The sequence below is a fragment of the Xyrauchen texanus genome, chromosome 35, assembly GCF_025860055.1.
Source record: "Xyrauchen texanus isolate HMW12.3.18 chromosome 35, RBS_HiC_50CHRs, whole genome shotgun sequence".
Taxonomy (NCBI): Eukaryota; Metazoa; Chordata; class Actinopteri; order Cypriniformes; family Catostomidae; genus Xyrauchen; species Xyrauchen texanus.
Genome location: NC_068310.1, coordinates 10,375,328 through 10,398,416, shown reverse-complemented (window position 1 = coordinate 10,398,416; position 23,089 = coordinate 10,375,328). Strand labels below are relative to the sequence as shown.

Sequence of the window (23,089 nt, the reverse complement as noted above, 5' to 3'; positions counted from 1 at the left end):
GGTAATGATTTAATGCACATTTGTAATGTTATTTTTGTGTTATGCTACCCTCAATTTTGCCTCTTAATAAAAAAAATATTTCTGACACTGGTTTAAAATGTGTCAAATATTTCCTCAGGAAACCCCGTGGTGAAGCTAAGAAGTGCAGAAAGGTCTATGGCATGGAGAAAAGAGATTTGTGGTGCACAGCATGTCGTTGGAAGAAGGCCTGCCAGCGTTTCACTGACTGAGCTTTAGTTGTTACTCCATCAAAATGTGGTCTTCTTTTGTTTGTGTTCCATGGACTGACAACTGATAAACTCCTCCATGCTCTCAGATTGGACTCTTCCTTCAGAGCTGACTCTGAGAGGTGTGGCCAATTTGGATTCACTGTTTTCTCCAGGCCACAAGAGGGGGCTCTTTTCCTGCAGCTTCCATAGTGGAACACTGAGATTCTGTGCAGAAAAACTGAAGAAAAAAAAAAGAAAAAAGCATATTAGCTTTTGCTTTATTGTTATATTAAGGCAAAAAGAAACAAGCCTTTCTAAGCTGATTTTACAGTTTATTATCCTTTCACACTGTGCGCATGTTCTTTGGAATACAGTAGCTGAACATTTTCCACGATTTTAATTGTGACAGACTTTATATGTGGCAGTTTTTACTGTTATCAAACTCTGTAAGCTATTTTTTGAAGAGTATTTTTGAACAGTTAACCAATTTTTTTGACACTTATTCAGCGACTCAAATTTAAAAGCAGTTTAAAAAGAAACCTGGCCTTTCACATCATTTAAACTTAAATCAAACAGTCTAACTTGGCACATGTTCAAACTGTTTCTGGTCGCTTTATTTTGCCTATAAGCACTTTTAACAGCCATGAAAATAATTTGATTTTGTTAAAGCGGAATAAAGTTTAGCATTGCTGCGTCTTATTAGGAATTGCGTAATGCATTCTCGCACCTTTGTTTTAGTTATTTTAACACTCTTGGCTACATTTTACATCTCCTAATACCGCTAAACAAGAATGCGCCTCTTAGAGAGAGCCCTCTGTGTACTTCAGCGTGAATAGTTGTAGTGCAGGAATGTAAAATGGCCTCTCTGCACTAAAGCAACGGAAAAACAAATACTCTGTCCCTCACAGATCAACTGCATGCTTCTTTATAAGACTGATTCCTATCAGTCCGTAGTATTAATTTAATTGCAGGCACTTTTAGCAAACATTTTACAGCAAATTTCATGAGTTCACGTTAAAATTTAACAAAGACAATCTGCTGTTTAGAGAAGTCAGTTAGCCCAACAGGACATTAGTGTTAAAAGTATACTTTGGTTTTCTGTGTGCTTTTGAAACACTCATCCACACCATCCGCCTCGCGTACTTGTGCCTGTGTGTTGTGGTCTGCAGTCACGAGTTTTCCATGCGCAGACAACGCTCAGAGAACTCGTGACCGCGCGTGAGACGTAAAGGCACACGGAAAAGCGAAGTATACCCATTTGTTTTCATTTCAGAAACACAATGCCTTCAATACGAGGGGGTGGGGGGAAGATAATCCTTGCGTCTCGTAAAGGAAGTCGTAATTCTGATCAAAATATGTCACATCCTGACAAATACAAGACCGTTGGCAACTCTAAAGGCCCAAACATACTCTATGCAAGTACATGAATGCAGACGCATCTTGCTACGCAAGCTCGATTTCACGTGTCATTGCGTTGTGACGTGTCAGAGTGCAGTTCATAACCTATCGCAAGTACACGCTGTATTCTCAGTGTTGCCGCAAGGGGCATTACAGCGCATTTTCTTTTTTCAATCAACAACTGTCATAGCGGAGCAACAATCTGAGGAGTCTTGCTGAACAAGTTAGATTATACAAAAAAGTTTCTGTCGTCTTTTCAGCAAATACAATTTACACTCCTCAACTGTCAACGTGTTGACTCCACCACATCCGGTTTAGTGGCACCTAAAAAACAACTTCACCCCCTTGTGGTCCGAGGTTTGTAACCGCCAGAGCAATCTGCGAGCACACGTAATGCATGTATAACGGGACCACGCGCTGGCGAAGTGCTCGCGTCTGTGTTTGCGTACTTGTGTGTAGTGTGTTTAGGCCCTAAGCCGTGCTTATTTGTACACATCTGTGTGCATCATCTGTACAAAAGAATATCACAAAGTGCACAAATGTCAAATGCGGCCGTTTGGGCTCTCGCTCAGTTGACATGCAACTGTTCGCGAGGTGTGACAGCACACGGAAAAATGAAGTACACCCTTGCCTTTTGTATCTGGCTAACTAAGCTAGAACAGTACATCCCAGTTTCATATGATCCACTTAAATAATACCTTAAATCTAGTGTTTTTTGTACAGATGCATAACTTGTACTTGTAGGCCTACCTTACCTGCAACTTTTGCACAGGGATGGATTATGACTTGCAAAGGCCCTGGGGCCATATGGGGGGTGGGGATTGGTTCTCGTTTTCGTTGTTGATAGGTTTTCGAGCAGCGCAACCGTAAAGCCCCCCCCCCCCTAAAGTCAAGGGCCCCTGGGCGCTGGCCCTTTGGCCCGGTCGGTAATCCATCCCTGCATTTGCAGAGTCGATGTGGTTAATTTGGGCCACGCTGTGCTTCCAAAGAGTAGTGTGCTTCTTATACCACATATGGCTACAATGCATATGTACATATTATTTGCAGGCTTACAAGGAAATGCTTACTCTGAAAACATGTAGACGTGTGTGAATGTATATTTTGCCATGTCTTCCACTGCTAGTCTTTCGCTTTCTCTTCATATCAAGGTGATCATATGATGTCGTCATGTACACATACAGGCACGGCTGGGTGTGCACTGTGCTTTCTGACCCCAAAGCCAGCTCTGAGCTGTTTCCCTTGATAACCCTTGAGTCACCTAGGCCCATATTGGCTGTATACGTGAATGTGATTTCACAGATCATTAAGGTTGGAGAACATTAAAGCGATAGTTTTACATAAAAATGAAAATTTGACAGTTTTATTCTACCTCGCAGGTATGAAGAGTTAATGTCAGTTTACCTTTTCAGACTAAAAAAAACAATCAATAAGTGTAGCTCCCTAAAAAAATGGCGTAGCACTCTCTCAAAAAGCTTTTAGAAATCATGGTATCAATGAAACAATTGGGCTGGTGCATAATGCCAAATGACCAAATGTCAAGGCATATTGTCCAGTTACAGCTTAGAGCAGCTTTGTCTTCTCTTTTCCAGTGGTCAGACAAGTGTCCCTCTCATGATCATAACCTTCAATAAGTGCCAATGAGAAGAACAAGAGGGAAAACATTTAATTGCACTAACTTGTAATGCACAAAACGTATATTTTTATGTACCATTTTTATACACAGAAATTGAAGTTTTTAAAAGAAAAACTTAATGGTCGTATCTGACCGCCATAATTTTCAATTGACATTGGGTCAGGGATGGGGTCTTTTCACAGACTTCCCAACTATAAGCTTATTTGGCGGTACTTTATGGTGTTGTGCTAGTTTGGGCCTTGCAGAACACATCAGGGAGCTTTATGCCCTCAGTCATTTGACTGCAGGCTTAAATCGTTGACAATCATTTAGGCTCCTTAGATTCCTGGGAATGTCACTGACTTTTGATGACTTGTCTTGTTTTCTCATGTAAAACGTTATCTTGTTCTCTGCATAGGAAACAAGTCATTGGTATATTTTGGATTTAAAGGGAAAAGTTCACCCAAAAATGAAAGTAATTTATCATTTTTACATAGCCTAGAGAGATGTTAGGCAGAATGTACTGTAAGCCTCAGTCAGACTTTCATTGTACAAAAAAAGATGCAATGAAAATGAATGGCTGTCAGTGCTGTTAACATTAGTTAAAGCAACATGAACTAATCAATTGTAAAGAAAGATCAATTGTGTTTTTTATCAATTAACATGAACAATGATTAATAAATGCAGTTTAAAAATATTGTTCCTTGTTTGTAATGTAAAACTAATGTTAACAAATGGAACCTTATGTTCTAAGTAAGGAAGTAGGGATATGCCATGGTGGTCGACCAATCAACTAACATTCATATTTTTTGTGGTGTTTGCTTTAATGGGAGACACAATTCTCAAATTAATTGAGAGACTCAACATATTGAAGAGCATCATTTTTTTCATGATCATAGCTCGCTGCTCTTAAAAGTGAATAATAGTCAGCAGAGTAAAACATTTGGCAAGTAGTTTATTACAAGTTCAACTAAATCAGCAGCATTTGTGGCATAATGCTGATTACCACAAAGTTGTTTAGAGTGAGGCTCTTACAATTGAAGTGAATGGGGCCAATTTTAGAGGGTTTAAAGGCAGAAATGTGAAGCTTATTAATTTATAAAAGCACTTACATTAATTCTTCTGTTAAAACTCATGTATTATTTGAACTGTTAAGATGTTTATATCGTCATTTTTACAGTCGTTTTAGGGTTTACAGCATAACAACATCATGGCAACGAAGATGTAAAATAGGCTATAAATTTACACAGAAAAGTTTAGTAAGTGATTGTATCACACTAAAATAATTTTTACAAGAATATCATTTGTATTCATTGTGTATTGTACAATTTATTTGTGTCACTGTAACCCAGATATTTTCTTTTTTTTTTTTTTTAAAGAAAAGGAGGGACGAGTTTAAATACATATTTATGGTAATCAACATTATGCCACAAATGCTGTCGATTGAGCTCAACTTGTTTTGATCCCATAATATTCCTTTTAATGCTTCAACTTTAATACATTTATGCACTGCTGCTGTTTCAGCCATCAAAGCGCTGCCTCAACAATACATTACAAGACGATCACTGTCAAACGTTAAATCCTCTGCTGTATTCTTCTGCGGATTCTGTCTGACTCTGCTAAAATAAAAAGTTTAAACTGCTTGATGTCGTTCACCCGCAATATTATCTTGCAGTTCTGCACTTTTGAATGTGAAGCAAGGATCATCCTGAGACTTCCAAGTGCTCTGTTTACATTGAAGTGAGTCATTCTGCATTCAGGATGTGCATAAGCAGAGATTATTTCTTCTCTTTGATAGTTTTGTGCAATAAGTTGTTATTGATACTTAGCCTATATTTTTGTGGAATATCCGTTACCATGCTAAAATGTTGTGCTTAGCATCCATATATCATTCTGAAACGTGTCTGATCGGGGTCAAACGACCGACTGACAAGACGATTATGAAAATTGGCATATCCCTAGAAAGAAGTCACAGGTTTGAACATGAGGGTGAGAGAGTAAATGATGATAGAATTTACATTTTTAGGTGAACTATCCCTTTAAACATCAATAATCGAGTCAGGCAGTGACATTTTAAATAAGTTCTGTAGTTTCCATTTTGAGCGTGGAGTCACAAAACAATCACTTTTTTGACTTCTTTGCCAACTTTATAGATGATATAAAATGGAAACCATAAAAGAAAGAATTGAAAGAAAGCCTTTTTTGTTTTTGAATTCAGTCTGTAGTGAATAAAACGTATATATTCATTGTATATTTCAGACTGAGGGTGAATGGGGGGAAAGCAACAATGAATGTAATATCTACAAAACAAAATATTCTGCCTGTAATCTGTCACGGCTGTTTGTGTTTGTTTTTGTTATTGCTTGTCTTACACAAACTTCTGTCTATTTTGTTTTTCTCTTGCATATCAAGTTGATAGAACCACTCAGTGTTTTGTTTTTCTTTTAGTTCTTATTTTCAGTTGACATGCTTTAAATCTGCCTTGCATTGATATGATTTCATTGATCAGAAATATCTGTCTATAAGGGAGTCTGTACATCATGACGTATGTACTGTTGGATGGACGTTACTATGTGGATCATGATGTCATTCTGCCCTGCACATTCCGATAGATCTGTTTCCTGTTATTCTAACTTTTCTGACTGCCTTTTGGTTCTTGTCAAGGACATTAAGCTAACCATGCAAGAAACCTTTAAAAACTCAAATTTTGCTTTCTTTGTCACACTTTCAAATTTTGTGTTAATACGATTTTTTTAAAAGGATTTTCACAGTAATCAAGAGCATTTTAAGATTCTCCTACACAATTGTTTCGGTGCAGGATTTTTCAAAACATTTATTTCTCCCTTTTTGTGTTTCTATTACCATTTAGGCCTTGAAGTTTTGTCAAGCTCCTTTTTTGTCTCTATGTTTTCTTTCTTTCTTCATTGTTTCTCATTGGTTGATATTTGATGCATGTCTTTTGTCATCTTTGTACTATATTGTTTTTCAGAGGTTGACATTACGTTTCCAGAGTTGTATGAATGCCTGAGAGGATGGAGGTGTTTGTGCCGTTTACTTGGGCGGTGATGAGAGTTTGGTTTCTTTGGCTGTAATGTGATTTAAATAAACATGGATTTCAGAACAAAATGTTTTATTACATATATGTTTTTAGTCATTGTATCTCTGCCATAGGGTTAGTGTCTAAAATGGTCTATAGATGATATCCAGTAGAGCAAAATCCATGAATTGGCCCAGAACTTGAAACTGTAAAACTATTCTTTTACTTTTTTATATAAATCATGTAATGCTTACATTTTTGCTTAGCTTTGGTCACTCTAAAACAGCTTCAAACTAGTTTACAGACTGATGTCAGCATTGTTGTCCATTGAAATGTTACCAGTGTGCTTTATTAATGTGTGTTATAAAATAAATTAATAGAAGAAAAAAAACATGTTAAAAAAAATGTTCACATGAGTAATAGCTACATATGGCACACTGGTATAGATTAGCTCTTAAATTAGGTAGAATACATTTACAGGAAAAATATGCACTTCTGTTCTGTAGTCAATTTGACTTCACTGCATGTAAAAGTGCTCTAACGCATGTGATGGAGATCCTCAAAACACAGAATCTATAATAAAACAGCCATCCAGAAAGGGGTTCTTGTGGGGATGAAGCTTCCCAGTGTCATCTGTGTGTAATTCTCCTCCTGACCGCTAGAGGGTGGTACAGTTCAGACCAGTAGTGGATTATCCAGTACTGCTACTCCTGCAGCCACACCCCCATCAGCATGCTCTGAGCTCTTGGTCCTCAGCAGATGGCCCACACATTCATTAAACACCATGTCGTTGCCTTTCCTGTGAGTGAGTTTGATAAGTAGGGAAAGTTTACAGTGATTTGCAAATGATTTAGCAATTGTTATGAAAAGGTACAATACAACCCAAAGCTTTGTTCAAGGACTGCAAAAAAATATCTATTCTACAAATGGCAAACTACAGAGGTATGAGCTTTATTAAAAATAAAGTTTGCCAAAAATAAACAATTCTGTCATCATTTACTCACTGTTATGTCATTCCAAACCTTGCGTGTAATTCAAAAAGGAAATATTTTGGAAAATGTTCACACTCTTTGCCATACAATGAAAGGGTAATCAAGCTTGAAATCATGATCGTGGCTAGAGACTGCTGATATCAAGATGTACAGTGGAAAAAAAGTCATATTTTGGTCTGTTTTTCACTCAGAACCAATTAGATTGCTTCAGAAGACATGGATTTATCCACTGGAGATTTATAGATTACTTTAATACTGATTTTGTGCTTTTTGGAGCTTCAAAGTTTTGGCCACCATTCACTTGCATTTGATGGACATACAGAGCTGAAATATTCTTTAACAATCTTTGTTCTGCTGGAAAAAGTCCTACACATCTGGGATGGTATGAAGGTAAATTATGAGAATTAAAATTTTTAGGTCATCTATTCCTTTAAAGTAGTCTATTGATCTCATGAGTTATAGTTTTATTCGAGGACAGTGTTATTCACTGAAAATCTTGGCTCCAGCAGGGGTGCAGTGAATGACGGCAAATGGTATTGGTCGTTGCGTGTAATCGATCACAATGTGACAAATTTAAATATATGTAATGGGTTTTGAGAGCTATGATGGCAAGATTTTCAGAATAGTGATTAAAAGGAATGTTCAATACAAGTTAAGCTGAATCGACAGAATTTGTGGCATAATACTGATTACCACAACAAATAATTGACTCTTCCCTCATTTATAAACAAAAGCAAAAATCGCAGTTGCATTAAGTCACTTCCAATGGAGCCAGTCCATAAACGTTAAAATACACAGTTTCAAACGTATAGCCACAAGACGTAACCATTATACCTGTTAACATATTAACAACACGCTTTCTAATTCTAACCTTATCAGTGTAAAGTTACATTGTACATTGTGGCCATGATGACAATGCCGGTAAAGCCTGTAAGCCATTATATCACAATAATATCTTGTAGAAAAGAGATTTTCTCAGACCAAAATCATGTTAACATACAGTATAATGTTTATATCTTATTAAAACGGTGAGTAATTTAATGTTCCTGGTCTGCCCCCACTGAAAGGGCCTTTTTTTTTGGTTTAAAAGTTTAGTTACAAATCGAAATTAATTTTTGTGGTAATCAACATTATGCCACAAATGCTGTCTATTGAGCTTAACTTGTATTGAACCTGGAACATTCGTTTTACAACTTAAATTTTGTTCAGTGCCTTAAGCAAAAAACTAAAAAACAAATTTATGGCGTTTTTATCATGTGGTAAGATTCGAAATAAAGCGCACAAGTAATATGGACTACTTTTATGGTACTATTTTGTCTTTGTTGGAGCTTGACTGCCTGTGTTCACTGTATGGAAAAAAGATCAGCTTGAAAATTCTTCAGAAGACCTCCTTTTTTGTTCCAACATCATACAGGTTTGGAACGACTTGAAGGTGAGTAAATTATGATATAATGTTCCGTTTCAGGTGAACTATTCCTTTATTTCCTTCCCAAGCAGTAAACATTCACAGTAGCACAGCACACCTCTTCAAAACAATGTCAAATGCTTACTGCTGTGGGAGTATACCTTTTTTTAAGTTTCAAATATTGAATATCCCACCTGACGTACGCTCCGAACACACCCAGTTCACTGAGGCAGGAGTTCAGTTTCAGAGGAGCTCCTGGTCTGAGCAGGTAGTTCTGCACAGGACGAGGCTGGATCTTGTCCATCAGGATGTAGGCTGTTCTCTCACTGGAGCTCTTTGTGTTCTCCAATACCTCACAGATCTCCTTTCCATAAATGTTGTTACCTGTGGTACAGTGGGAGACCAATGAGGTCAAGATCAACGTGTGCGAGTGTGTGCGAACAGGAAATGAGCTGTTACTCACCACCTCCCTCCCTCTGAGGCTTAAGCACATATTGATCAGGATTGGCCAAAGCCATTGCCACGGTTTTATCACCTTCTTCTCCCTGTAGAAAGACAGGTACACCTTTCAAAATCAGTTCCAAAAATACTGTTAAAGGAATTGTTCACCCAAAAATGCTCTCATCATTTACTCATGTCATCCCAGATGTGTATGACTTACTTTCTTCTGTAGAACACAATTGAAGATATTTAGAGGAATATTTCAGCTCTGTAGGTCCATACAATGCAAGTGAATGAAGATGTAGTTCCAAAAATCACATAAAGGAAACATAAAAGTAATCCATTTGACTCCAGTGGTTAAATCCATGTGTTCAGAAGTGATATGATAGGTGTGGGTGAGAAACAGTTATTTTACAATATTCAATATTCAATATACAATATTTGCTTGAAATTCTTCTCCCTGCCAGGTAGGGGGCGATATGCATGAAGAATGTGAAAGTAAAAGTGTAGATTCATAGTAAACAAAAGGACTTAAATATTATTCTGTTTCTCACCCACACCGATCATATCACTTCTGAAGATATTCATTTAACAACTGGAGTCATATGGATCACTTTTATACTGACTTACGTGATTATAAGTCTATAATGTGATTTATGGAGCTTTTTTACTGTATTGTATGGACCTAAAGAGCTGAAATATTCTTCTAAAAATCTTCATTTGAGTTCAGCAGAAGAAAGAAAGTCATACACATCTGGGATGGCACGAGGGTGAGTAAATGATGAGAACTATGCCTTTAATTAGTATTAACATCCTGGTTCTGAAGTTTTCTGCTAAGTTTAGCTCCAATGCGACTTCCAAAACCTGAACCTGAAAGAGTTGGAGCTACACTTAGCTGGACGGTACATCTTCACAAGCAGGACTGAGAACCCCAGATGTTATTCCTTTACCTTGTCCAAGGTGTACAATCCAGCAAACGTGGCCCTAATCTGAGCAACTGTTTCAGGCTCATCAGGGAAGAAGCGCTCCAGAACCCCTGGCCAGGCCAACTCCTGCTGGACCTTCTTCGTGCCAGCAAGATGTGTGCTGATATCTGGACACTTCACAGCCAGAGAGCGCTCCATCATCAGCCGTGCCTCCCAGCTCTGAAACGCAGCCAATAAACATTAGCTAATATTAGGGGTTGAACACTGATAGATCAGCTAAGCCACTGATCCACGCGTTGGGTGCCGTATAGTCGTGGATCACATGACTTCTGCTGCCACCATGTTTAGAACAAGTACGACTGGAGGAACATTCCTCAACGCGACTGTGCAACATCAGCTTTGTACGGTAAACTGCAACAGCCATATATATTTTAAATTACATGATGCTGTTGCTGCAAACATTTGAGATGGTCTTAGTTAATTTAGTTTGTTTATATAAAAGTATTTAAACCCATGAAAAATAAAGCAGTGCCCTCACCTGCTCTGATGTGTAGTTTTGGGGCATGTATCCATTACGGAAGTAAACAATGGCGATCTCCTGCCCATTTCTACAGATTAAAAATAAATAAAGAGATTATATAGAGACACATGATACTCAATAATCTCCACAACACAATTTTTAAAGTGCAACCTAAGACAAGAAATGTTAGAAATATTTGTGATATTGAGTCACAAAAACTTGCACAAATAGCCTCTTCTGCTGGTCTAATGATCCAGTTCTACAAACATCTTCAAACCGTCTTCTTACAACAGGAATATTGCTGTAAATATATAGAGCACAGACCATCAATTCAGTCCCTGAAAAATCATCACAAGGCAACCAAATCAACCATTTTTGCCAATGATTATGTCTGGCTAATTCAAGAACACTTTTATTAAGCAACACCCTCCCAGTGTAGTAAAACTTCTCCTGAATGTTCTTATGTAGTAAGTTTACCAAGTCATTAATAAGAAACTGTAACTTTGAATTACAGAGACCATGTTTCATTTACTATATATTAATATAAATAAGTAGAACAGCACTAACAATGTGTAATAATAGGCTGTTTCACAACAAGTGTTTGGTGCTATTTGATTACATAGTAATTTGTTACTGTAATCTAATTACAGTAAGTCAAAAAGTAGTGTAACCCATTACTTTTAAATTCTTATAATTTGACTTTCAAATTAGGTCATTTTAAGTACATAACTAGGGTTACACATTTCTAAAATAAGATTATTCATGTATATTACATTTAAAATATGAATTATGTTCATATGTACAACTGTTTGTGATTCTGTTCTAGGTGAAGGGAGTGCAACAATGGACGAGGAGGAGATATTGACAATATTTTTGAACACGTTGGGCTGGAAAAACTTTCTTGAAGGGTTTTGAAATGTAACTTAGAAGTAATTAGTAATGAGATTACTTTTCACCAATTTAACAGAAATTAAGGGGGCTCAGGGCAAAAATATATGCCCTTGTACTTTTTAGTAACATATAATGGCAGGGTAAGGTAAGAGGGAAACAAATTCTCAATCTTGTGAATTTGTGTTAAAGGCATAGTTCACCCAAAAATGAAAATGCTCTCATAATTTACTCACCCTCATTCCATCCCAGGTGTATAACTTTCTTTCTTCAGTAGAACACAAAGATTTTTACAGGAATATTTCAGCTCTGTTGGTCCTAAAAATACAAGTGAATGGTGATCAGTCCTTTTTAGATCCAAATGTCACATAAAGAAAACATAGAAGTAATCCATAGGTCTCCAGTGGTTAAATCCATATCTTCAGAAGCAATATAATAGGTGTGGGGTGAAAACAGATCAATATTTAAGTCCTTTTAAAAGTCACATGTGGAGCTCGTTTAGTTTCACACTAATATTATACCACCGCTGAAGACATGGATTTAACCACTGGAGTTTTATTGATTACTTCTCTGTTTCCTTTATGTTATTTTTGTAGCTACACTTCTGGGATGGCATGAGGGTGAGTAAATCATGAGAATTTTCTTTTCTGGGTGAACTATCCCTTTAATGCAACAAATTGATGCATTTAACATAAATGGATGAGATGCAGTTTGTTTTAAATTGTAAAAAAAAAAGAAAAAAATCCCTGAAAATCAAATCCAGGGGCAAATATTTTACCTTAAATGTAAAAGTTCATTTATGACAAGGCTTTTCACTGAAGTAATCAGTAAAGTAATTTGATTACAATTTAGAGTCCTAATTAATGTAATTACACTGTAACTTTGTATGTACACTAAGTAATGCTAACTTAAATGCTAACTGCTTACTTAAAATTATTAGTGTAGGTGAGAAAGGGATCAATATTAAAGTCCTTTTTTACTATTAATATTCCTTCCTGCCCAGTAGTTAGCAATATGCACAAAAAATGTGAATTGCCAAAAACACTAAAAGAATAATGTGGAGGTGAAAGTGAAAGTGGAGATTTATAGTAATAAAAAATATATATTTATCTGTTTTTCACCAACACCTATTATATCACTTCTAAAGACATTCAGTTTTATGGGTTACTTTTATGCTGCCTTTATGTGCTTTTTGGAGTTTCATAGTTCTAGCCACCATTCACCTATAATGAATGGACCTATAGAGCTGAAATATTCTTAATTTGTGTTCTTCATTTGAGAATTCATATTTTTGGGTGAACTATTCCTTTAAAACAAATATGTTGACCATAGCAAAACTATTTGTCCACTTACTTCTTCCACAACTCATTTTCTACATATCGATGGTCATAAATATTCCTCTGGATGTCCTCAACTAGAAACATAACCACAGCCCTGTAACTCACAATACACCAGACATGAGGACAATGGCCACTTTATCATTGTTTACATGATGACGTGAAATGGTTAAGCATCAATGACTACAACGGTTACCATATCATTCATTTTGATAAGACCTTTTAAATAATGTAACTTAAGAGTTTGAGTTCCTAAATGATCATCAGCTGACTGTTTAGATATATTCCCTAAGAAAAGAGCATACAGTTTGGCACCCCTGTATTTCTTGCCATGGCACAATCAAAACAATACATGTTTAAACACACCTCTCAGATCCATAGAGCTCCCAGGCTTTTGCCAAACCTCTCGCAAGACCCGCTGCAGGGTTGTTGTCAAGAATATGATCACACTCGTCTAACATGTTTGCAACCTTCAGAATGTGCCTTATAGGAATAAGGAACAGCACTGTCATTTACCTTCACATTATGCACAGCCTGAAGGCACTGAATGATGAATCCATATGGAAAACAGAATAGGAGCATTGCATTTTAATGCAAACTCTCCAGGTTTCAGGCCTCAAAGTTTGGAACTTGTTTGGTTTACCATTTTGGTCACACACTTACCGATGCACATCTGGTGTCTGTGAAGCAAGACCGCCGAAACTGGCAGCGATAGTGTTGATTTCAATCTGCTTTAAAGATGTCCCACCGTCTGGGTTCTGGTCCAACATGTAGTCTGAACGATTTAGACCCAGAACTATTGGCTTGGGGAAGATATGAACCATGGTTTAAAGGAAAAAGACTTGAAATTATTTTACAATAGCATTAATACTACATTCATAAAACCCTTTATTGAAAAGAAGTGGTCTGATACAACTTAGAATAGAATATGAGCTATGTAAATACCTCATCAATAAATAACATGGTATTTTATTTTATTTAAATCAACAAACAGCTGGTGAATCATTATACCTGGGATTGACATTCCTGATGAACTTGTTTGAATATACTGAAAAGTCTGGCTGTAAAATCGTCAACTTTGATGGTGCTGTTAAAGCAAAGTAGCATGTATTTAAACAGAGCACCATAATTATTACTAACCATTGAATTTAAAATGTACTAAATAATTCAAAAAGCAATAAGACACTCAATTAAGTTCGATCATACAGTACCTGGCCAGAGTGTCCTCAAGAAAGGTTGGATTCTGGCTGACTCGGTCCACCAACCGGTTAAAATGTGTTTGAACTGCCAGTGCTTGATAAAAGAGTGCTGTAGGCACTGGAGTGGGGAACAATGTGAACGGTGCATAACTCACCAACTGTGAACAAACATACATTTATTTTACATGCATATACACCTCCAGAACACTTCGGTCCTTCCTGATTCTTTGAGCTGACAGTCTTTGGTCAGTGTTTATTCAATGAGGCAGAACAGACGTGCTTTAATCCAGAAACAAAACACGGCCACCAGTGTGACAGAATTCCAGACATGACAGTGAATTCCATGATTAGATGCCGGATACATTTCCAATGTGATAATTCTTTGAAATCAGTTTTGTTGGCATGCAATAATGGCAATTTATGAGTCTAGTTCAAAGATAGATAAGTAACATGTGTACTGAAATGTACACCATGAATCAGAAGAAGATGGATATATCAGTTTTAATGATAAATCGGTGACGATAGTTGCTTTTAAGGAACTCTATTGGTTATCTGCAAATATATATTCGACTAAAGAAAACTCCTATATGGAAACGTCCTCTGTTAGCACATACAATGTGTTTATGTTTTATGCTATGCAACTTGTTCAGCATATCTTGTGAGTAATAATAAACCTTATTCCTCTTTAAACCTCATCTGGTGAAATATGCAAACAAAAACCAGGTGAATTTACAGGCCATAAAATAATAAAAATACAAATCTTTAATTTGGTAAATAGCCTACTTAACTATATTTCAGAGTCTCCAATTTGTTTCTGGCATGATTATTGATAAAAGTCCTGTGTTATGCACCAAATCTTCATTTTTTTCTGGTTATTATTGGGATTTTGGTTGAACAATAAACTGCTTTGGGGATTTTGGTGAAATTAAAATTTTTTACATTCTATTAATCGATTTTTAAAACTAGTATCGGCCGATTAATCGGTTATCAGCCTTTCCCACCACCTTATGGTGCATTCAGACCAGAGGTGTCGAGAGCGTCAAATCGACTGGAAGTCATTCATTTTCAAATGGCAGCCAGCGTCTCTCGGCGGCGAGAAGCAGCGCGTCCGGGCCGGCACATTTTGGCCATTGTGGGCGTCAGAGGAAAGTTCAAGTGAGGGCAAAATTATGGTAATGAGCTTTGATGCGGTTCGGCGGCAAGCTATTGGAATATAGAAGTGCTCCGCTCTAGTGAAGTTTAGAGAACACAACCGTGTAAACTTTGGTTCCCAGCAAACAATTGTTCCGAAGACAAAATGGAGGAGAAACGAATTATTGCCGTGGCAGGTTTTCCTGTAATATACAATCTGTCCGTTTGCTTACAGGGATATGAATTTAAAAAACGATGCGTGGACAAAGGTGTCTGAAATTGTTGGTGGTGAGTTGATGAAGTGGATATTATGGTTTATTTAATATATTGCATGCTCATTTTGGCATCATAGCATGCAGAACCGTGCTACATGATTAATCGGTTACACATTTATACCATCAGCATTTGTCTTAACATTATATTTTTACCAGCTGCACATCACAAATAGCCAAGAGCTTACAGATGTTAGAACACTAGTTTCAGACTAGTTTCAACATAGCCTGTAAAGGAGCTATTTTGAAAAGATTTCATGAGGATATATGCTACATGTGATAGGTCGACAAGTCTGGATGTTTTTCGGCCCCTTTAAATATAGTTCACAAAACCAAGCATTCCCAACGAATGTTGTCGCCTATTTCAACAAAGTCAGAGCATCCACAAATCTTCGATAGCGTTGTTGGTAGGGCAGCCAGAGCAAATTTTGATGCTTTCACCTCCTCTGGTCTGAAAGCACGGTTAGTTATTGGTATCGGCAAAATCCACTATTGGTCGATCTCTACCTTGAAGTCACTTCCCCAATCTTCTACCCACCATAAAAGAAAAACTGCTCTCTGTAGGTTTCATGGCTTGGATGAACAGTGCTACTACATTTCTACAACCTTGAATGAGTTAAATAAACATTTCATCTGGCCACATGAAAACTGTGATGGTGCTTTTACTTCAGGAGAGTTTGGAGTTTCTTTGGTCCGCATCAACACCCCATTTAAAAGAGCTGTGTCTTTTGCTATCTCCTCTAGACTTCTGATCAAATTTTCATCTCTCAGGACCTCCTCTCGTATTGGAGACATTGCAGAAAATCTAGAATCAGAATGAAGCACATAGCAGTCAACCTATGCTTCATGTCAACATAAATTCTGCAACACTTTACCATAAGATTCTATTCCTTAACATTGTAAGTACATTAGGTATTATGAACTAGCAATGAATAATTATCAATTGGTTATTTTATCAAAATATGAATGTTCATTCTTTGTTCATGTTTGTTCATTTTTCATTAAGTAACTGTCACTGTAACTTATACAACTTTTAATGTAAAACATTTTCATATGTTGAGATAAACATTAAGCAATTTTGTAAGTGCTTTACATTATTTAACATAGACTAACAATAAACAATACTTTTAGTTAACTAATGTTAACAAACACAACACACCCTATTTTAAGAGTGCTACTGTTAATCACAGCGATATGACCTAAGTAATAAGCACAAAGTCAGTGGGCATGGCCATGAAATTAAGCCAAGTCTTGGTGCAAGTGGGCTTGGCAAAACTGCGAGCACAAAGCACTAATGGGGTGGGTCAAGTACAATTTAAATCTGAGGTTTTTCTCCAGTTATTTCGCCATCTGCATCCTATTATATAGTTAATTCCCTGTCAAACACCAGAGATATAAACCAAAACATCACATTTATAAGAAGTTGGAAGTGTAAATGGACTGTATGCAGTTAATTAGAATTAAAACTACACTCATCCTTGATGACTGTCAGACACGACTCGTCTCAATATTGCTTCGACATCGACCCTTTCTATGGTTCGCGTTCGACGGCCAGTCAAATCAGAACAAGGTCCTCCTTTCGGCATGTCCCCGTCCACTCGTGTCTTCACGAAGGTCGCAGAGGCAGCCCTTGCCCCGCTTCGGGAAACAGGCATCTGCATTCTCAACTACCTCGACGACTGGCTCATTCTGGCCCACTCCCGAGAGTTACTATGCGCCCACAGGGACCAGGTGCTCAGGCACCTCAGCCGTTAAGGGCTTCAGGTCAACTTGGAAAAGAGCAAACTCACCCCAGTTCAGAGCATCTCTTTTCTCGGCATGGAGTTAAACTCAGTCTCAATGTTAGCGCACCTCACCAACGAGCGCGTGCAGTCAGTGCTGAAATGCCTCACCGCGTTCAGGCCGGGCATGGCGGTCCCTTAAAACATTTCCAGAGGCTCCTGAGCATATGGCGTCCTCCACGGCGGGTCATGTGTTTATCACCCCCGCCTGCCGCCAAACTTTCAAACCCTGGAAAGACAGGAGTCCCCTTGCAGCAGGTGTCACATGTCACAAATCGCCTGTCGTCTCCTCCTTTGGAGCCAGCAGCAACTCAGGTTGCTGCGTGCCACTTACATCCCGGGCAACCTCAACATGGTAGCAGACGCGCAATCACGACAACGCTTGCCCAGTGGAGAGTGGAGACTTCACCCCCATTCGGTCCAGCTGATTTGGAAACGGTTCGGCAAGGCTCAGATAGACCTGTTCACCTCCCGAGAGACCTCCCACTGCCCGATCTGGTACGCCCAAACAGAGGCTCCCTTCGGGGCAGACAAGCTGGCACACAGCTGGCCAGCAAGGTTGCGCAAGTACGCATTTCCCCCACTGAGCCTGCTTCACAGGTGCTGTGCAAGGTCAGGGAGGACGGGGAACAAGACATTCTAGTGGCTCCCTATTGGCCCACTCGGACTTGGTTCTTGGATCTCGTACTCCTTGCGACAGCCCCTCCCTGGCAAATTCCCCTGAGGAAGGACCTTCTTTCTCAGGGACGGGGCACGCTCTGGCATTCGCACCCAGACCTCTGGCCCCTGGACGGGATGCGGAAGATCTAGCTGATCTACCACCTGCTGTAGACACGATCAACCAAGACAGACCCCCTTCTACCAGGCAACTTTATGCCCTGAAGTGGCGCTTGTTCGCAAATTGGTGTTCTTGCCGGGCTGAAGACCCATATAGGTGCACAGTTAGGTCAGTGCTTTCATTCCTGCAGGAGAGGTTGGAGGGGAGACTGTCCCCCTCCACCTTGAAGGTGTATGTAGCTGCTACTGTGGCCCACCACGACACAGTAGACGGCAAGTCTTTGGGTAAGCACGATTTAATTATCTGGTTCCTAAGAGGTGCCCGGAGGTTAAATCCCTCCAGGCCGAGCCTGTTCCCCTCCTGGGATCTCTCAGTGGTCATCTCTGGCCTTCAGAGACCCCCCTTCGAGCCGCTAGAATCAGTCGGACTCAGGGCCCTCTCCTTGAAGACGGCCCTCCTGATGTTTGTAGCAACTCCTCCCTCCCAATGAGGTAGGATCTACCACCGCGCCATTCTCCACATGTGACCTAAAAGCCCATGTCATGTATTTCACCACTCTTTACCTCCCCCAGTCTGGGAAGGTGTAGTCTTTCCCCCCTGAAAGAATAGGAGAGATTGTGTTCCCCGATGCGTATGATAGCGTTAAGATGGCTCCAGCCACTTTAACTCTATGCAAGAAACATAGATAGAGAAAGGCGCGGCTGGCGCGGCCTGCTCCAATGCTTGGCACATCGCCTTGTTCCCCCCTTTCGGGGGTAACGAACCAGAAGGCTTTGACGATTTTATGGGGCGTTGGGGAAGGGTACGTGGAGCCTGGCACAGCCGGTCGCTTTGGCAGGTAAAATACCTGCCCGCTCCTGTGTCAGCAGTACACGTACACGGCTCAGCGCATGGCGTGATTTAAATTGGACCCCTAGTGTGAGCGACAGACAGGGAACGTCTAGGTTACGGATGTAACCTCAGTTCCCTGATGGAGGGAACGAGACGTTGTGTCCTCCCGGCCACGTTGCTGAACCTAGCTACTGTTGCGGTCGAGCCTCATTTTCGGCTCCTCAGAAAAATACTGAATGAAACAGACGTATTTCCCTCACTTTATACCAGTAAGTCCAGGGGCGGGACATGCAAATTCTGTCTGCCAATTTCTCATTGGCCTCTTCTCATAGATTAGAGATGCAAAAGGCTCTCAAGAGAGACCCCTAGTGTCGATTCTTCGACACAACGTCTCGTTCCCTCCATCAGGGAACGGAGGTTACATCCGTAACCTAGACGTTTTGGGATTCATTGGAAAAACTTTGCAAGATATTGCTTGAGATAAACAAACTAACATCTTTCCAAAGTTGCAGAGAATAACAGCACAACCAAAACAAATGAAGAGGAGTTTCAGTGTCGTTCTGACAAGAAGAGCAATTAGTCAAAATCAGATCCAAATTTTTTCTTTAAGAAATTTGACAGTGTAAATATTATGAATTATTTTAAAAGATATTTCTTTTACTTTGTTTGTTTGGAAAAACATTTGTTGCATGGACCATATATTTTTCCAATTTAAATAATCAAATAGTCCATTCCAGTATGAGATTACAGAAGGGGCAGAGACAATGTTCTCAAGGAATAGAGCTCTTTATGATTTCTTCCTTTTTTTTCAGTGAAACATATCTCACCAATAGGTGTGTTTACAGGTTCAGTAGAGGGTAATGAACATAAAGAAAGAGTATTATTTTTGAAAAGCAAGTGTATGCCAGATGGAATAGCATCCAAACTGTGGCAAACACTTTAGGAATTACTGGTTTGTTATATTCTGAAAGACATTCTGTATACCTAAAAAGCAGACCTTCGTTATTAAAGAACTGTCTTAACATATTCCATTATTGAACCAGTGATTGTAGAATAAAGATTTATTCTTAAATAAAATGTTCCTATTGTTCGATATGTAACAACGATGAAGATCCTTCTATAGAATCAATTCCATGCCACACATATTTGCAAAAATATAAAGTATTGCAAAATAAAATAAAGTTTTGCAAAAGAAAAAAAGTATTGAGCAAACAAAAAAAAAAAATTAAAACAAAAATTAAGTATCACAAACGTAAAATAAAGTATCGAGAGAAAAAAATAAAGTTTTGCAAACAAAAATAAAGAATTGCAAAATATAAATAAAATATAGCAAAACCCAAGATATAATTAATTGCAAAAATCAATGACTGTTGTAAAAGAAACCAAATAACTTTTATCCTTTTTTATCTCTGCAACAGATTTTTAGGCAGCAATGATTTTGCCACACATCTTTTTCTTTGCAATGCCTACTAATTATTTTGCAATGCTCCTTTTAATCTGCATTTCCATCACGTGTGAGCTCGTGATACCGTTTTGCCTTTGCGCTTCACTTTTCTCTGCGTTTCACTTTATGGCACTGTTTTGACGTGGGGGTGGAGTCAGGGGATTGGGGCGTGTACAACGGGCTCGGTGATGCCTCCCTGGAAGTTACGTCATTAGCTTGAGACACGGATCAAACATCATGGCTGAGCACAGGCATGCAGGTGGATCTCAGGTATATAAAGTTGATTGTTTAAGGAAACTCATTTTAAAATATTAAATGGGGTATACCCGTCCAGTGAATTTTTAAGACAACGGTTTAATTTAGAAGAAAATGCCTGTACTTTTTGTCAAATTGACAGAGACAACTGATCATCTTTTTTTTTCAAATACTTTTTGGGAAAATATGTCTTATTGGTTGGAATCTAAGATTCACTCACTGCCCACTTTTGCTAGGCAACATGTTATGTTTGGAGTGCTGTTGGACGAGAAAATAAATGAATTTCTTATTAATGTAATGTTGATACTGGGCACATTTTTCATTCATAAGTCCAAATGTATGAAGACGAAACCTTATTTTTCTGTATTTAAAAGAGAATTGATTTGTAATTTCTTTCCAGCATTGGAATGTATGAAAAGTAAAAAGGCCCAGAAATTGGCTGGAATAATAAGAGACCTTGAGCTCTTAAAAGAGGAATAAAGTGACCCCTCTGTATTTGTATTTTATACATTGAATTTATTTATTTTATTTTAACTGATATGTGCCTTGCTTAATACTCATTTACCTGTACTTACCAATGTCATTGCAGATGTACATTCTGTTTTTTGTTCTGTTCTTGGTGTTCAATAAAAAAAAAAAAGTTGATTGTTTCCTTTTATTTAATTAGCATTAAATGTGCTTTAACAGCGTTTGCTTCAGATAAAGAAGTTAGAGATCAGTTAAAGCGGTGGATTTATTAGCCATACTCGCTAACATAGCCAGCATCCGCAGTTTATTCTCTCTCAATTGATTGGACTATTGATTGATTCTTATGTTTACTTTATAGATTATAATTGTCTATCCCATAGTATGTTGTCTTCTAAAAAAATGTAAACTCCATATTTAAAAATATATAAATAGATGTTACATTATCACTGTTAAAGGAGACAATAAATAGATTACAAATAAAAAGTTAAACGATCGTAACAAATAAGCATCACAGGAAACGATCTACAAACAATAAAAGAACATCACTTATAATGTTAATTGTGCAAAAGCAAAATGCTGCTGCTGACCCTGAGCTGCCTGAATATGACCGAAGCTTTGAGTCAGAACACTAATAAGATTCGTCACGACATCTGGATATTCTCTCTGCTAAATGTGACATGGCAAATCATTACATGAGATGACCTAGTTACACGTACATTTACTGTGAGCATTGTAAGAACTTAAGTAGCTTGTGAACAGGTTCGTTGAGCAATGGAGGAGTCAGGAGACAGCGAAGCAGGTTTGAAATCAGCACTTTAATTTCTTTAAAATGTACTGATTCCATTTATATTTAGTCTTTTCCCTCCAAAATGTTTGTTTTTAGTGGCAAGAAAAGAGATTCGCTGTCAACAGCAATGGAATGACATCCGTGAATGTCATTTATAAACGTTACTAGGCAACCAGTAGTGGGAACACCCACTAGCGACTTCACCGCCAGCCACTGGCGACTTGCAGCGACAAAGTCGCTGGCAGTGTGTACGCAGCTTGAGCCACCCTTTTTGTGAGAATTTAGTATCACTGACTTTTTCAAATAATGGGGTGTCCTACTGGCTTTTCTGAAACGAGACATCCTCGATGACGTAAGCGACCTCCGGAGGACTCAGCCTTCCAAACGAGATACGTCACATTGAGACGGACAAGTACAGGCGAACATGCTGTTGGCTTATCTGTACAGTAATTTACAGAAAGTACTGTGTTTACGACATAAGCACTAGATAATTTAGCTGCCGAAAGAGCTATCGAGTTATGACATACCTGATGTAAATGGCTTTTATACTCACTTCTCCTTTCGCAATGGAGATTCTTGTGTCTTGTCCGATTTCTGCGGCACAGCCTGACTTCAGGGTCACAATCAACTAAAGTAGTTTCACTCGTGCTAACAGACACTTGCGATGTTTGAATACATTACCGGGGTACAACCACTGAGCAGAAAGCTGCTGACGACACGATTCATGTGCGCTGCAGGTCACAGTCTACAGGGAGCGCTCTAGGGCTGTGTGTGCTTTGGTTCAATCATTAAAAATAAAAATAAAACGTTTAATTTATGTAAATATATCCATTTAAATCTATTTAATAAGTTGTTACTCTACGTTAATTAAATAAAATGGTACGCATGTTCACTTTACGATAACATTAACATCCACTGTACTGAGACCCAGAGAAATGCAGAATCATCATGAAGTGTTGGTTTTGTGATGTCCCGCCTCTTCATCGCCCACATGTTTACAGTCTGATGCATTCACGTGGAGTCAAAAACGAACCAGCGTCTAGTTTTTAGAGCACAGTGTTCTTTGTTTACATGAAGTGGTCTTTTGATCTGCCACTCCAGATATGCCTCATTTAAGGTTTCTTCTATCTTGTGAGGTGACTTTTTAACATTTAGTTATATTAGAATATTTTTACTATTATTAGCTCTAATAATTGTAAAAATATATATACATATTCTCTAGAATATGCATCACTACCCTTAGAATGCATATGTGGGTCCTAATCAACCCATATGTGTTTCCAATGCGATTCAGTTAGCATTTAACAACACACTTATTTTTTTCAGTTTCCATTTGTTATGTAATTAAAATATGTTTAATACCATCTTCAAGTTTATA

General features: G+C 38.3%; 2 protein-coding genes across 4 annotated transcripts in view; one reads left to right on the top strand and one right to left on the bottom strand.

Moving 5' to 3' along the window:
- The window catches only part of LOC127628517 (zinc finger protein 704-like), an 88,121-nt gene extending 81,776 nt beyond the window's left edge, over positions 1–6,345 (top strand). For both annotated transcript variants that reach the window (XM_052105313.1, XM_052105312.1), the window contains one exon: positions 119–6,345. In XM_052105313.1, the coding sequence (XP_051961273.1) occupies positions 119–230 (112 nt within the window). In that variant the 3' untranslated portion in view covers positions 231–6,345. The remainder of the gene's footprint in view (positions 1–118) is intronic.
- On the bottom strand, positions 380–22,614 carry LOC127628518 (glutathione synthetase-like). Of its 2 annotated transcripts, XM_052105315.1 has the most exons (14): positions 22,265–22,614; positions 16,034–16,172; positions 13,977–14,122; positions 13,777–13,852; positions 13,429–13,568; positions 13,132–13,248; positions 12,782–12,862; positions 10,764–10,841; positions 10,559–10,628; positions 10,045–10,239; positions 9,117–9,198; positions 8,848–9,037; positions 3,137–7,055; positions 380–447 (listed from the first exon to the last, which is right to left on the bottom strand). In XM_052105315.1, exons 2-13 carry the CDS (start codon positions 16,160–16,162, stop codon positions 6,932–6,934), a joined length of 1,428 nt encoding a protein of 475 aa, XP_051961275.1. In that variant the 5' UTR covers positions 16,163–16,172; positions 22,265–22,614; the 3' UTR covers positions 380–447; positions 3,137–6,931. The 2 variants fall into 2 exon arrangements, with proteins under 2 accessions (XP_051961275.1, XP_051961276.1); XM_052105316.1 differs by lacking the exons at positions 380–447; positions 22,265–22,614 and having other exon boundaries at positions 6,374–7,055; positions 13,977–14,082.
- Positions 22,615–23,089: the final 475 nt, after the last annotated feature.